This window comes from Lolium rigidum, chromosome 3, assembly GCF_022539505.1.
Source record: "Lolium rigidum isolate FL_2022 chromosome 3, APGP_CSIRO_Lrig_0.1, whole genome shotgun sequence".
NCBI lineage: Eukaryota > Viridiplantae > Streptophyta > Magnoliopsida > Poales > Poaceae > Lolium > Lolium rigidum.
The window spans coordinates 14,318,619-14,335,197 of NC_061510.1; the positions used below are offsets into that span (position 1 = coordinate 14,318,619).

The window sequence follows — 16,579 nt, forward strand, 5'->3', positions numbered from 1 at the left end:
GAAAGAAATTGAAGGAAGAAACTTGTCATCAACAAAGAGGTGCATCTCCTAGGTTATGAACTTTAATATCTACCATCTTGTCTCCTTCAAATTGTGATTCCACAACTTCTCCGAGATTGTCAAAATCTCTGAGTTCTGTGTCCCATGTTTACTGTTGCATAGTAGTGAATTTTTCACATATGGAAGCCCTTGGTGCTCAAGGAGTCACGGGAGAAGAGCATGTTGCATCTCACTTTTGGTGATAGCGGAAGAAAATTTAGATGGCTTCGATCTATGTATCTCAAGTAGGATTTTTTCACATAGGAATCTAGTGTCATTGTATTTATGTTGTTGATGCAATTTAGGACTGATAACATTAGTCCCTCTTTGGTACGGTTTATAGATCCCGCACGTATCTTCAATCGCTTATTCTACTAGATTTGGCACTATGCAACATATACTCTAGCCCCTCTGTTCTTGTATACAAGACCACAAACTCATATTTCAGATATCAAGAAAACAAAGCCAACTAATAAATAATATGATTAATTATGTGAAAATTCTCTTGTGTTTCAAGTCAATTAAATGTCTTACATGTGGTGCCTCCTTCTCTATGACTGCATGAAATATTCACATTAATAAGCATCATCTGACGAGGTAAAACTATAATCATTTTTTCTCCATCAATGTTAGTGGCCTTATATAGATAAAAGAAAATGTGTTTTTTTGTGTCAACGTATTCAAATTTCAAAATTTCTGGCTACAGATTAAAAGATTCCATGATATTGGTAACAACTACTAGGGCAATGCCACATACAGTAATGATGCAGCTCTATCACTCAACTGAAAGCTCAAGAATTTTAGATATGGCTTCAATAAATGGAGTAGGAATCTATCAAATCTCAGCAATATTATTGGCAAATGAAATTTCACTCATGCATGGATTGATAGTCTTAAATATAAGAGCAACCTATCTACTGCTGAGAAGGATTTCAGAATAATTGTACAAGAACACACAAGGAAATTCTTGGATGCCAAAAAACTATTGAAAAAAGAGCTAAAATAAGATGGGCTATGATGGGAGATGAAAATACAAAAAAAGATAGTGGTGCAACAATGAGTTACATAAGAAACTTGATCACTTTCATCAAGGCCAATGATGGAAACATGTTTTACAATCATGATCATAAAGCTACTATTATATGGGAGTCCTACAAGGGTAGGATTGGGATATAGGAAAATGCACAAATGATTTTCCAACAAGATATAATTGTGCGGCCACATGATCTGCTCACCTTGCCCCCTTCACCACTGGTGAAATTGACAATGTGGTTAAAGATTTCCCCTTTGACAGAGCACCAGGCACTGACGGTTTTAATGGGCAATTATTTAAAAAGTGTCGGCCCATAACTAAGGAGTGTTTCTATAAATTGGTTGATGGCTTCTACAGTGGGAAGATGAACTTGGAAAGTATTAATACTGCATTCATTACACTTATCCGAAATAAAGCTGATCCAGAAAATATGAATGATTACATGCCAATTTCTTTGGTGAGCTTACCACTAAAATTTATTACAAAATAAATAGCTCATAGAATGTAGAAAGAAATTATACCAATTGTACATCATATCCTGGATCCATAGAAGGGAGAAATATCCACGACTACCTTGGATGGGCATTTGAATATCTACATGTTCACCAGTCAAGAAGGCCAATTATTATTCTGAAATAGACTTTGAGAATGCATTTGATAAAGTTGATCATAATGCTATTATTGCCATGCTTAAGGAAAAAGGATTTGGGCCAAAATGGATACAACTTATCTCCAATATTCTGCACTTTGCCTCTACATCAGTGCTTCTTAATGGAGTTCCAGGGAAAACAAATTACGGCAGGAGAAGAGTAAGGCAAGGTGATCCACTCTCACCAATATTATTTGTCAATTCAGCAGATTTACTGTAGGAGATAATTAAAGATGCATGGTAAAATTGACTTCTTAGTTTACCTATCTTGGATGATTTTGGACAAAAATAGCCAGTTTGTGCAATATGCTGATGACACCTTGATGATTATGCTAGCAGATAATAACCAGTTACTTCAACTAGAGGAAATCCTTAATATGTCTAGTGCTTCAACTGGATTGCATGTCAACTTTCATCAAAGAAGATTGGTCCTAATTAATATTGACAATGACAGGGCAAATGCTCGAGCCAGTTTATTTGGATGAAAGGTTGAAAGTTTGCCATTTACATATCTTGGCTTGCCATTGGGTACTACTAGACCATCTTCTCTATGACTTGATGCGCCTATGGTCTCAAGAATTGACAAAAAAAAACTGATTTGTATTTCATTTCTGATATCATATACGGGTAAACTAACACTTTTGAATTCGGCGATTCAATCTCTGCCAATATATGCCATGTGTTCTTTCAAAGTGCATGTCACTATCATCATTCACTTTTAGTAAGGTGGTAGAAAATTTCTTTGGTTTAGAAAAAAAAAAGAATCAAGGTAAGTGTCTTGCAAAATGGGATATGATCTGGAAATGTAAACGTCAATGAGGTTTTGGAATAGTGAAACGCATACCGCAGAATCAAGCTTTGTTTGAAAGACTATCTATCACTCTCTAATAAATATAAAAGCATGACTAATGTGGACATCCAGAATGAAAAATTAATTCTCCTATGGAAAGATATATGGAACAATGAGGTCAGAGAAGTGTAGGGATTTATAGCAGAAAACAAAAAAAATTCTAACTAGGGCACTCCGGTTGCCTAGATCTATCTAGGACTAATATTGTACCCTCGTAGACCGAAAGCGGTTAACGTTCCACTAGAACATGGATGATGTGGTCATACTCGTCTCTGACCTTAGGGTCGAGTGCAGTAGTCCTAGTATGACGTAAATACCGCAAGTCAACACCTCATAGTTTTGCACACATGCGGTGCTCAACGACGCTCCCCATTCTCCGTTCCAGCAGAGATGCGAAATTAGATCTTCTAGATTCGGATCCAGTGGCGCTCCCATGTATTGGGTGGTGTAGAATCACTCCTTCGCTTCTCTTCGAGGAACCGTGTGTGTGAGAGAACTAGAGAGAGGGGGAGGAGAAGCTCCCAAGGAGGTCTCCTTTTCCTCTAGGGAATTGCCCTTTTTTGGTGTGTCCTCCTTCCTTCAAGAACCCCACTATATAGGGTAAGGGGAGGGGAGATGCTCGTGGCTAGGCAATGTGGGACTAAAGGGAGATGAGGGGTTGGATGGCTGGGCCAAGAGGGGTGGACGAGTGGGCGAGAAAGGCCCATGCCCCCACGCACACTCCAACCCTAGCCGGCCCCACCCATCAGCCCATGGGAGTGGATGTCCACTTAATGGGCCCCCCTCTAGGAGTGGGCCATTAAGGTGGGCTGCTCCTTTTAATTAATATATATATATATATATATATAATTAAATATTATTTACTTCCCGCTGATCTGAGACATATCTCAAACCACTCCGAATACCCTTTCGATTCTCCCGGAACCATTTCCGGTTCTCTCTTCTCTATTCTTCGGTGTTTCCAATGAATCCAAAACAATCTGAAGTTTCGTTGAACCCTTAAGTGTGTTTACCTGACACCGACATGATCGAGACGCCTCTCTGAGCAATGATAACTAGGGGATTCTGGAGAAACATAATGATCCACGTGTATTCTACGAATGTATAAAGTCATTGAACCGCAATCATTGAGTCATATTCCGTTACTTCGATACCAGATTTGTCCGACATGTGATCATCGGTATCGGTATGACTATACCTAGGTCGATCTTGTTACAAACAAGACTATTCAACTTATTCCCGTCTGATTCCACCCTCGTGACCTAGTCATATGTTGCAACATTATAGATGTAATCTCACCGAGTGGGCTCAGAGTATCTTCCGTCACGTGGATGAATAAATCCCTCTCTTGATACATACGTGTCAACACATGCCTTCAGAATACCCAATGCACACCTTTATGATCACCCTATTACGGTGTGACGGTTGATGTAGTCAAAGCAGCATCAAGGATAGTGATTAAATATGATCTCACGATTTAAGGATTAGGCTACTATGCTTTCATAAATATCGCAACGATGAACTTCGTTACTTGATTGTGTTGCAATACTTATATTGGAAATGTTTATCATATCATTCATCCAATGATATGATCTCATTACCAATTGACATAAATATCCATAACCGTGAAACCTCAATCATGTTTGGCCACAATGAGCTAGTTCATATAAAGCTTGCTAGGAACACTGGTTTGTTTACATATCACATGTGTACCAATGTTTCCGGCTGATACAGTTATAGCATGGCATAAAAATATTATGAACTATTGATATATAATAAATACTCTTTATTGTTTGGCTCTAGGGCACCATATCCAACAAGAAGAACAATACCAACATATATATTCCTTTGCCAAATACCAGAATAATACAGTTGAAAAGCATGCTCTAATAATAGCGAGAACATTTCTCGGATGAAATACATGGCCTTCAAGAAGAACTTCAAGACCTCAATATTAATGAAAGTCATGACATTAAGTTGGGGTAGTTATTTCTCGATGAAGAAAGCATACAAGAAATTAATTGGACAACAGAGACTCCTGAAGAAATTCTAAACATATGGAAATCATGCAACCTGCCAAGACTTAAACTTTTTGCACAACTTTTTTGAAAATAAATACTCAATACCAATGAACTTATGAAATAGAAGAATTTTTTCTTTGAATTTTATGATTGCATCCTCTGCAACAACTACCATGAAGAAACCATTATGCACTTATTCTTTGAATGCAGCTTCCGGAAAAGTTTCTGGTGGGCCATTGGATTTGAATGTAACTCAGATATGAATATTCATGATAAAATACAATAAGCCTAAAGAAGATAACTCCATGGGTTTCTTTATGGAGATACTCATCACAGGATGTTGGAGATTGTGGGACCAAAAAAATGATGATATTTTTAATAAGAATGATTAAGATGTTAATAGGTGCATGGCTAGATTTAAGTATTTATTTTCTTTAACAATGAAGAGAGCTAGAGCTAGTCTAAGAGAGGGTATGCAATCATGGTTTGATACTCTATGAGTTGCAATAAGAGAAGGGGGAAGAAGAGAGAGTCTCGGTATGCGTCGGTGCTAGAAGATGGCGAGGTCTTTGAGTTGTTACTGTTCCTTGGAGAAGATCAACATGGGACTTGTGATGGCCGTTGTCGCCTAGCCACTGTCCTTAGTCACGAGATGTTGGATGCACTTCATCCAGGCGAAAGGCCAATATGGAGGATCTTCATCCATTCTATCCTAGCGCGTAACAGTGCTCCAAGTGGTTTGTCCCTAGTAGCGGCGGGACAGGTTTAGACGTCGTGCACTTTGGCTCCGCGGTGCACAACTCGTTCATCCCTGATTTCTTTTTAAATTTGTATTGCTGGGTCCTTTATGTAAAACTCCAGGTCCTGGTTTCTACATCTTTTACTTTATTAGGGGCCTCGATGAAAATCTAAACCACAGCTTGGAATATAAAGTAGCTCTAGATTTTTCGGGACCTCCCTAGTTAAAATAATAATAATACTAAACCGGCGATGACGAGTAATGGGTTGGGCTGCTTGTGCAAGCAACACCGAGTAGGTACCTAGCGGCACTGCACCATCAGGATGGTGAACCCAGCCATCGGCGAGACGCTGCCCTGCATGTCCCGCTACTATCTACGTCATGTGCTGGCCTCTTTGTCAGGCCCAAGGCCCTCCTCTGGAACGTTGTCGTGCAACGTATGTCGAGACCATAGAGCCACTGAGATTTATATGACGCCGCTCCCACAGGTGGCAGACAGGCGTGCCCGGTGCAAGATTTGAGCCCATAATGGATTTGGCACGATCTTGTGTACCATTGTATCTTTCGGTTTATGTTTGGCACTTTGGTGTCTTATAAATATGGAATTTTTTTTTGTGGTAGGTGATATTTTTGTTGATAGTGAGACGTCTGTAATGACTTCGTGTATCCCAAGATCAGCCAACTCACTTTCTTGTTGGTCCTCGTAGAGGTTATGTGAGTGAATGTTCATATCAGTTTTGAAAACACAACAAAAAAAAGCCTCACAGGAAAAAAAAACTAGAGTGCCAGTCGTATCCATCACGGTCTCGACTTACACCCCAACCTCATGGAAAACTTAACAGCTACGTTAGGTTATTTCCAACAAAATATACCAAACAACATGGCAACCAAGTTGATTGAACTCTGATCCCATCTTGGCATCTTCTACAGTTCTACTGTACCTAAAAAGGACACGAGAATTAACCACGGGAATCGTCAAATCAAAGAAAATAACAAGACACGACCAAGCCATGGCGACGGAGCAGAGCTTCTCCACGGACGTGCTGGCGGAGATCCTACGGAAGCTGCCGCCAAGCAGCCGCCGCCGGGCACGCCTTGTCTGCCGGCGCTGGCGTGACGCCGTCAACGAGCGCACCACGGAGATGCAGAGCCGACCCATGCCCCTGATCTGGGACGCCGGGGTGGCCTACGTCATCCGCGACCTCTCGTCAGAGTCGCTCTGGAGGACGAAGCTACCCGCCGTCAGCCACCGCTCCTACCCGGTTGGCACCTGCAACGGCCTGCTCTGCATCTGCTACAACGAGGCGCGGGCCGGCGGCGCCCTCACGGTGACCAACCCGGCCACGGGCGAAACGATGCGTCTCCCGCCGCTGCCGTGCGCCGGCGTATTCGCCGGGCGCCGCGGCTACGAGCGGTGGGACGCGGCGTACAGCTTCGCGTACCACCCGACGACGGGGAGGTACAAGGTGGTGCACGTTCCCTGCAGCTATGACCGGCTCTGCGACTTCGGGACCGTGCAGGTGCTCACGCTGGGGGAGACGGCGTGGCGGGAGCTGCCGCCCCCCGCCATTGGCGCGTGGTGCGATCTTGCCGCCGGCGTCGTTAGCGTCGACGGCGTAACACACTGGGTAATGGTGGGCGGCGACACGAGGGTCGTGTCATTTGATCTCGACGCCGAGTGTTTCACCTCCGCCGCCACGCCGCTGCCCCGTCTGCTCGACAAGCACCTGAACTACCACCTGACGGAGGTGCACGGGAGGCTGGGTTTTGTCATCCTGCCCGACGTGTGGGTTTTGGAGCGGGGGCCGCAGCAGTGGAGCCTTCGGTACAAGCTCCATGTAGGTATCCCACGGCCGCATTTTGTCTTTGGAGATTGCGTCCTCACAAGGCGCGACGGGTTGGGATTCTTTGGACATATGCCGAAGAGCACGCCGCCGTCGAGCTGGAAGATAGAACGGGAAGGCGTGGTACGGGTCGAGCATGGAGACCATGGGACACTGGTCGCAAAGATGATAGGCCGCTATCACTACTTTGATGGGGACTGGTACCGGACGCTCAACTACGTCGAAACCCTAGAGCCGCTCAGTGTTTACGCCTCAAATTAATTGATTCACACGTAAGAAATTGCAATTTCTGCTATGCATGCGACCAATTCATCTAGATAAATTGATCCATCATCTTCTCATACTTCATATATATTGAATGCATACGTTTATCTTCAGTGATGAGCAACTATCTTTGAATTAATACACAATGTTACTAAAGTTACACTTTATTTTCATTGTAGTATTCTTGTGTTAACAATAATAATAATCACAAACAACGCGCGCTTGGCCACCAATTGTAGGGATCAAAAGAATAGAGCCAGCCGAGCTAGACGGAGGTACAAAATCTGGAAGTCCTACAACATCATTGGAGAGAAGGCGATCGTTCGAGTTGATAACGTATAGTTGCATTTCGGTACCATTATTTCCCAAGACGGGCTAGGCGAAATGAATATTCGTGGAGCTTGACGTCACCAAAGTCAGCACTCAGCAACTGAATACATGACTCGCACTAATTCACGGCCAGATTTCAGTTTGGCATGCATGCCATGCCAGATTTAATTCAGTTTGGCAAAGCTCCCCCTTTAGCTTCACACAGCCAACTTCCTTGACTTAACCCGGTCAATCACTTTCCCGCCGCTCCTGGAACCACTACTAGAAAAACAGGCTTCCGGTGAGCCCCATAAGTCGCGAAGGTAAAGGAACCGCGACTAATGGTACCTTTAGTCGCGGTTCGGGAGGCGAACCGCGACCAAAGGCCTGGGCCCAGGCGAACCGCGACTAAAGGGGGGGCCTTTAGTCGCGAATAATAGGTCACGGTTGCGCAACCGCGACTAATGGCAGTTGCGCACCGCGACCGAAGGCCATTTTTCCACCAGTGAACAAAACCTCACCTTCCCGTGGAAAATCCTAGGACGTACACTGCAGCGCAAAGTAGTAACAAACAGAAGCACCTTTCTAGCAGCAGTGACATCTCGTTGTTGTAACTATACTCCCAGAGAAAATCGATACAAATCAAAATCAGCAATCCCATGTTCATCTGTCTTGTCATTGCATTAATTTGGGGACCTAGAAGTTGCTGTCCACGAAAAGAACGGGCAGCCGTTGGCATGGATTTATTTTTGTGTTATTTTGCCTTTTGTCGGTGGCCTGCTCGATCACTGCTTTTCCACTTTCCTAGTCTGAAACTAGTACAAGGCCTTGCTGGGTGTTGAAAATTGGTTGGGATGGCAACCAGTTTTCCCAGCAAACTGCCTGACCTTTCCTTTCAGTTTTCGTTGTTTAGCTATCTTCTGTAAAAGACTTGGCTTCTTTTCAATGAAAATGGAGCTGGGGGAGACCCCTGTTGATCTAAAAAAAAAAAATCCCTGCTTTTCCTGATCAGCAGCCGAGAACAGAAATCATCCTGATCAACGACCTGTACTAGACTTAAGCCGGCTGCTGGCATGAATTAATCCATTGAGGTTTCCGTTAATGGGATATTTCAAAATTGCAAGGTAAAACGCTATTGTCATTCCACCGCCTACATCAAGCAATCCGCACACTCGTATCTGAATATATTTTATGAATGATTGTAGCACTATGGTTTAAGTTAATAATAAGCCCGCGGTCTCCTAACAGAATGAATATGAAAACAAGTGACAATGCAATATATTGTTGGCCTTTGTCCGAAAAAAGTACCACATTCGATAATATTATTTTGTATTTTTTAAGGTAGCTTACCGCATGTGACATGTGGTCAGATCCAATGTATGTCCTCGTCGTCCTCCTCCTCACCATCATCATCCTCATTGTCATAGTTCTTTCCATCATCATTATCATCCTCATCATGCATCTTCATCGTCATCATCATCTTCATCATCCTCATCTTGGTTTTCTTCTTCTTCCCGTAAAGGAAGCATATCATGCATGCAAGGAGTGTAGATGAATGACCTATATGTCCCCGCCCCTTTGTGGTAACATCCGTCTGGTCGAAATGATCCCAAGTACTGCAACTTGGAGCTACTCAAGTAGTAAGCAAATCCGTCAAAACGTTTTCCGAAGAAAGCAATCTCCTTGTGAGGATGGAATCCCAACAAGTCTGTCCTCACTTTCACACACTGATCCCAGTAATCAGATATTGATCCTACTCCTTCTCCATCCTCCCCACCTCCTATATCGATGGCACAATCATTATCAGAGTCCCATTCATTGCCTCCTCTATCCTCTGTGCACCCTTTCTGATCAACACGGTCCAAGTTCCATGACTCGTCAATTTTCTCTTCTATACGTCGCCGTGCATAGTGTTGTGAAAAAGAAGGCTTGAGGTCAGCATGATGAATTAGCTCCCACTCTGGCACTGTACGTGAATCTGCTGCTTCACGAAGTACCCACACTCGGAGTTGATTCTTGGATAGCGATGTGTAGTAGATTCCTTGCTGCGATTTTCCAAGGTACACACGCCATAAAGTAACCTTCTTGCGCTCATCAGAATCTAATGACCTTGGACGGCAAACAAACTTTGGTGTTTTGATAACTAAATACGTCTCCTTTTGCAATGAGAACCTGTATATGAAGCCAAATATTGTTAACTAATCAATAACATGTATAGCTAAATTAATTGCCTACCTAGTATGAACAAGAGGAAAATAGTTATAATCTCCATAGCATTGTAGTACTAGAGCACATACCTTAGGATGAAACCACCAAAGCAATGGAGGTATAACGCCTCCCTCCAATACACGGCATGGTATCGTCCAACCCTATACCTTACCATATTGCCCATCCATCCCAAGGGATCTGACCAAACGTCTGACACGGTAACCGCTGTATCGTCTTCGCGGGTAAAGCGCTTCTCCTTCCACTGGCCGGTTCTGGACGAGAACACTTGCACCGGGTATGAGACGGGTGGCCATGCCATGGACGCCAAGGCATAGATGCTTACCCGGCCATGCTCCCCCCAGTCTTCTCCCAAAGAAGGGCACTCCTGGAAGAGCCTCTCGAAGGCGTGTTTTGTGATGCCACGTCCGTGTTCACGAGGTGGCTCGGGGAAGAAGAGCACGTCGTAGTGCAGCGACATGATTGGGTCGAACACGAGATGCTCGGAGCCACGCAGACGCAGGCCATCGAAGGGCATTGCGGGAAGCTCTATCCAGCGCCGCGTCGCCGGGTTGCACACGTACCGCAAGCTAGTACTCACGTTGATGTACAGAAGGAGCCCGTTGCGGTGATCAAGGACGCATCCAGAGCCTAGCGGCCCGTCCCGCGGCATGAAACGGAGCGTGGCATCGATCATGCCGGGGCTTGCTGCTGGCTCTCGGGAGAAGAAGCATGTGTGCGCGTATGACCGCTGCTGGCTGACCTGGTGGATGTAGATGCCGCGCATACGGCGGGGCACGAGGTCCGCGACTGCGAGCAGCATCCCTCGGGCGTCGATCCAGGCGCGGCAGTCATGGCAGACGCTCCGGCACGCGGCGAGGTTCTGAGGCAGAAGGCGGCCGAGGATGTCGGCGAACAGCTCCTCTGGGAGACCATCCATGGAGATTGCCTTACTGAGCGCGCGCGTCGCGGTGGTTCAGCTAGGGCCTGGAATTTTTGGCTTTTCCTTGGAGGCGAGACTGGTCAGGTAAACAAGGGGACGAGGCGTGCTCTCGTACGTCCAGGATTTGACTTGGAAACAGACTCGGAAACCTTTTCGTCATCGTCAGTTTGTAAATAGGCTTCTCCATGCCAGCCGTTGTCGAACGAGTAAACCAACCAAGCTACTCACAAATCCTTCTGCTGCTGAATTTCAGAGAAGAGAACATCCCTCCATATAACTCAATCGAGCTAGTCACAAAAGCCACCTCTCCTGCATTTCTGCACCGCTCAATTTCATCCAAAATAAGGGCCACCGGCCTGTGCGCCGACCGTGTCTGATTCAAGATACCAAAGAATCTTGTTTTCAGATATTCTTGCTGACGAGCATACTGATCGAATCCAAACCTTTCCTCTCCTGCTTAATGTCAGCCAGACGGTCAGCCACAAATCCTCCAGTTTGCCCTGAAAGTTTGGAATGGTCGGTGGGACCTGAAGAGCCTGAAAACATAACATTGCCCCTCCACAATTAAGCATGATCCACATAATGTGTATCCTGCAGGGCTACAAGGGACCACTTAAAGTTGCAACTCAAGTGGCAAAAGAAACTGATGAGTACAATGGCTTCACCCTTACACTAGCTGATGTAACCAGGAATGTCATCGTCCATGTGTCAAACCAGCCAAAGGGGCAGCCTGAGACGATTCAACTCGTCTCACTATGGCTCCATGTGTTGTCCAATTCAAGGCTAGACAGCCCTTGGCAAATAACTACTCCATGCCCAATTGACACCCTAAGACTGATAGAACTCTCAGCGTGCCCCAGAAATAAAAGTGCAAAGGATGCTGTTATTTGATAAATCCTGGAAGAACATTGGTATCGACCAAAAAAATTGGATGTCCACCAGGGTGACTTACTGAATTTTATTTTTACTGCACCAAAGCTAAGGATCATAGGGATTCTTGAGCTGGAAAAGGTGTGGTGAGAAAAAGCAACATGCAAGCCATGTCAAGTACCTCGCTTCACTAAGTATAGACAACAATGCATTTACTCAATTAATAGCACCGCATGTATAAGCAAGCAGGAGTATATAATACATGATTGCAAGTTACTCTGTTCTAGGGACCATTCAATATACTAAGAATTTACACATGGAATGAAATGCAGATAATTTTTCATATCCCCAAGCATTTCTTGTAGGCGATTCGCCTCAGTAAAAACTTCAGGGTACTTCTTAGGAAGCTTGGTAATAATGAAGTTGCAGCGAAGGATATAATTGAGAGGCCAATGACTGACACCACAAGGTAAGATAAAGATATGCTGCCAAACACCGGTTGTGAACGACTGGGAGCATGGTCTGGGCTCCATCTTCATGGAGGTGCAAACTGATGACGTGATCCTAAAATCTTTCACCTAATTTCAGTTTACAAGTACATTCAGAATTCATTTGTCTGAAAAATTACACCTGTAAGAACTGAAATAAAACATTGATGCTCTAACACAGAAGCATATATTAATACTGCAATGCAGCATTTATTTACATTTTTTACAGGTTCCTATTTTTGCAAAGGGGCTCTACGGAACAAGGAGCTAAGCAGTCTTTTCAGTGAGCTACGACAGCGAGGCTAGCATATAGGAGAAGTACCTCGAGTGTGGTGTGCATGTAAAGATGGGAGTCTCCAATTGGAAGAAAGAATCAATAGCTACCATTGTGCGTACTGTTATTCAACAGTTGCCTTTAAGATGATCTAATGATCTTGTACTTATGCTGATTGAATTATTTACCACACGCAGATTTATTACTTCAGAGACAAATCAGGTCAAATTGTTGAATATATACATAATATAATATGTCTATTTACAGACTTCATGGTGCCCCTATTGTCTATGATCATACTTGCTTTACTATGGAAATAGTCTGTTCAGTCCTTTTGTACGACTCTGATGTTACAAGATGTATACTGAAGACCTGAATGTATTGAAGTACTAAACACTGGAAGTATATAGGGAAAACAGTATTTGAAGAAAATGTGTCCAGTGTACCTCTTTTCTTCAATAGGCTAGAGTATGGTGGCCATTAGGAGGCCGAAGATTCCAGTCCTGTATTACTTGAAGTACATAAATGCCTCGTCGGAGCTGTCTTTAAGATCTATAGAAGATTTAACCCCATATCATAATGTGAATGTTGTGTTCCTCTGCAATCAAATACTTGTATGGATATATGTATGCACCATTGTTAGAAATCTAACAAGACTCACACGTCACAAGAGTACCGGAACAAACAGAAGTACAGAGAAATATTAAGATTTATTGTCAGAATCTCAGCTTGTATACAAGTAGGGTAGAAAGAACCGTGAAGCCTAGTATTACACCCCAATAGTTTAAGACTACAGTTTCTCTTGTGTGACCTTCTTCTTCCTTACTTGGTTCTACTCTGCATGGTTCACATCGCTGCTCACGGCACTGCTGCGCTATCCACCTTGTAATTGTCCTCTCATGAACAAACAGCTGCTCCAAACAATCTGGCGATCCCAGTTCACAGATACTGCTGGAGATTGTCAGAACCAGCAGTGTCTTGGCCACACTGCCGGAAGCTCGGAGTGCACATAGTAGATCGGACCACACCTTCAGGCGGCCACACCTACCGCCAAGCTCTGCTCCTTCTGGAACCACAACCACGGCAAACTCTGAGTGTACGAGCGCTGGGTGATGACGGTAAGCTATAAAATCTGTACCATACTGCAAACCTGACCGCACTACCCAGTTCTTTGATCTGAGATGTGAGTATGCTTTGTACATCTCAGGAAACGACTCTGATGCGGAGCACAAGTGATCCCATAGCTCCCCTTCACTCATCTGCTTCCCGCTCTCCGACTCGACCACAACGCACTTCAAAGCATGGCAAAGGTAGAAGACCTCCTCGGCGCCCAGCTGGAACCACTGTTTCTCTGCTCCGGCATTTTCCACGAACCGGCCAAAGGCAGCTTGGTTCAGGAGGATAGCTTGATGTGGACTCACTCCAAGAATAGCGTCCTTGCCGTGGCTAGATATAGTTGCCACGGGTCTAGATCGTTTCAGTGAAGACTGGAGCTCGGCAACAATGCTTGACATGGGGCTAGCTGCTGCTAGAGCTGAGAAATCCTTGCCGTCTTTGCCCTTCTTCCATCTCGGACATGACATGTAAGCTGAGAACACAACGCCGCAGGTGTTAAGATATCGACAAGAAATGGAAAAGGTTTTCGTTTTTTAGAAGTACATGGAACTGTTAGCTTGTGCTCAGTGCTATTTTCGGTTCCACTGAGTTAGAATGCAGCTTTAAGATTGGGGTATAACAAGGAGCTGTGACGAGGAGGCTAGGTTGCGGTTAGTCCAGGATATGGCCGTGCCTCGAGCTGAAAACTACCCGGGTATAAGTATAACTAGTAACGCCAAAAGGGGGAGGAACAACACCTAGGCATTGCCACACATTCAGCATGGACTTTGGGCCTGATGCTTAACAACGCACCAAAGTAGATAACATCAAAGCATGGATGTGCATTCGCATGTCGGTGTATGGATTGACAGATAGTACCAAAGTGAGTTCTTAGGTTCAGGATGTTGCCATTTGGGGGTAAATGAACAGGAATGGATGATGCCTGCGACGAGTAAGAGCGCCACGGCCACGGAGTAAACACCAAAACACCCATCGATTTATTTAGACAGTGCCGCATGGTGCGGGAGTGAGGAGTATTTGGGACGGACCTGGCGGCGGGGAGGCGACAGCAGCGGCCGCCGAGAGAGGCGGGCGATGGTCAAAGGCTCAAGGCGGCGCCGCCAAGAGACGAAGGCCAGCTTACGGGAGTGCGCAACTCGGCGTGGGAGGGGGTGTAGGCGGCGGTGCTCCTCCTGTCGCCTCAGCACGGCGGCGGCGGCGCGGCCGACAGTGGACTCCGGGCAGGGATGTTGTGCTGCTCTGGGGTCGCTGGGCTGAATTGAAGAAGAAGGCCTTAGGCTAAAGGCGGTCCAGTTCCACTCGAAACACATGTCGAAGAACAAATCCACTTAAAACAATGTTAACTACTAACTTTTCACGTACTGCTAAATTAAGGACCTACTCATTTTTGGATTTTACAAAAGCATGCCAGGTTAAGTTCTTGTTGAAAATCTACTGCTCCGGCACACTTATGCATTGCGTACACTGTGGAGCGTAATTGGATGTTTTTTTTGTTGTATATTCATAAACATAATAATATAGAGTTTTTACGGATAAAAGTAACAGAACATAATGAGGATACTAACGGTCATAGTGTTGCAAACTGTCACCACGGCAACTACCAAGAACCCACGTCCTCCGCCGTTGCTCGAGAAGAAATGCACCGGCAATTGGTCCACTCTTTGGCGTTGAAAAAACTCCTTGCTAGGAGGCATGAAGGAACAAAGATAGCCACGGACCCATAAGAGTGGATCCAACCAGGGGCGGAGCGGGGGGGGGGAGCAGGGGCCGACCCCCCCCCCCCAATGTGTGGTCCCCCTCAATATGTTGCAGCGCATGTATACTATTATACTATATTGTGCTATGTACTAATTGCCTGTATGTACTGATTATCTAGTATCTGAGCCCAGAGTTATTACTGATCCATTTTGTATATACATACGAAGCCCAGCAGGGAAACAAACAGCCCATGTTTTTATGTAGGGAGCAATCTCCGAAGCCTAAAGTGTTCCTTCCATAACTGCAGACGTTTATCGCCCAGATCGATCTCACTGCCAAATATCCTAGGGCACCTGCCTCCTCCGCTCGCTGGGATGGTGTTTGCCAAATTCCCAGTTCCCACGCCGGCCGCCGGGCTAGGAAGCCACCCGCATCAGGTCTTCAGGACACAGCCGCTTAATTTGTTGATCCTGCTGCGGAGCTGTGCTGCCCCAAAGTATGTCGATTCCGATCAGCTCAATGCCCTCACATTTCTAAAGGTACGCTGCTGGTGTAGTTCTTATTTATTTTTGAGAAACACAGTACAAACGCAGACGCTCACATACACGCGTATACACTCACCTCTATGAACGCACACACGCACACCCTACCCCTATGAGCACCTCCGGAAGACTGAGCCGGCGGATTGGATCTTGAAATTGACGAAGTCACCACAGGCGACTCGCTGTCGACGGGAACGTCGCCTCCCACTGAATGAATATTCCATCTTTATGAGACACATAGATGTCAAATCTGGGATTTGAACTCTGGTGGGCTGGGGGTACAACCACCCTCCTAACCACCCAACCTCAGGTTGGTTCTCGGTGTAGTTCTTATTTGATAGACTATAATTACGTCCTGGCAGATTGACAGTCTAGTTCATTAGTGGCAGTCGATCGATTTTCCATTTAGATGTTTCTTAGAAAAATAGATCAACTGCTGATCCTATATCTCCTACAGTATATTTCTTTATTGTTGATTCAGTTAAAGTGTTCATGAAAAAGCCTTTTCTACAACAACCTAAATTTACAACAAAAAAATGGTGTTCCAAAATACTATGAGCTAATTGGTATTCCATCTAATTCCTGTATACGGCTATATTGTAACGTTCAGTGGGAATTTACTTTCAATTAACCTCTAGATGTATAGAAATGGAGAAAAATCACTTAAAATTGCTCTACTAGTTGTATTACAAGGT

At 44.8% G+C, this 16,579-nt stretch overlaps 1 protein-coding gene and 1 pseudogene across 1 annotated transcript; one reads left to right on the forward strand and one right to left on the reverse strand.

Annotated features, from left to right (window-relative positions):
* Window positions 1–10,891: 10,891 nt before the first annotated feature.
* On the forward strand, window positions 10,892–12,678 carry LOC124694362 (annotated as a pseudogene).
* A 566-nt stretch (window positions 12,679–13,244) lies between these two features.
* Window positions 13,245–14,111, reverse strand: LOC124694714 (probable tRNA-splicing endonuclease subunit Sen2). Its single transcript, XM_047227667.1, has one exon. It carries the CDS (start codon window positions 14,109–14,111, stop codon window positions 13,245–13,247), a length of 867 nt encoding a protein of 288 aa, XP_047083623.1.
* Between the last annotated feature and the right edge of the window lie 2,468 nt (window positions 14,112–16,579).

Coding starts and splice junctions, on each gene's coding strand:
- LOC124694714 (XM_047227667.1), bottom strand. CDS start 14,111: ATGTCATGTCCGAGATGGAAGAAGGGCAAAGACGGCAAGGATTTCTCA.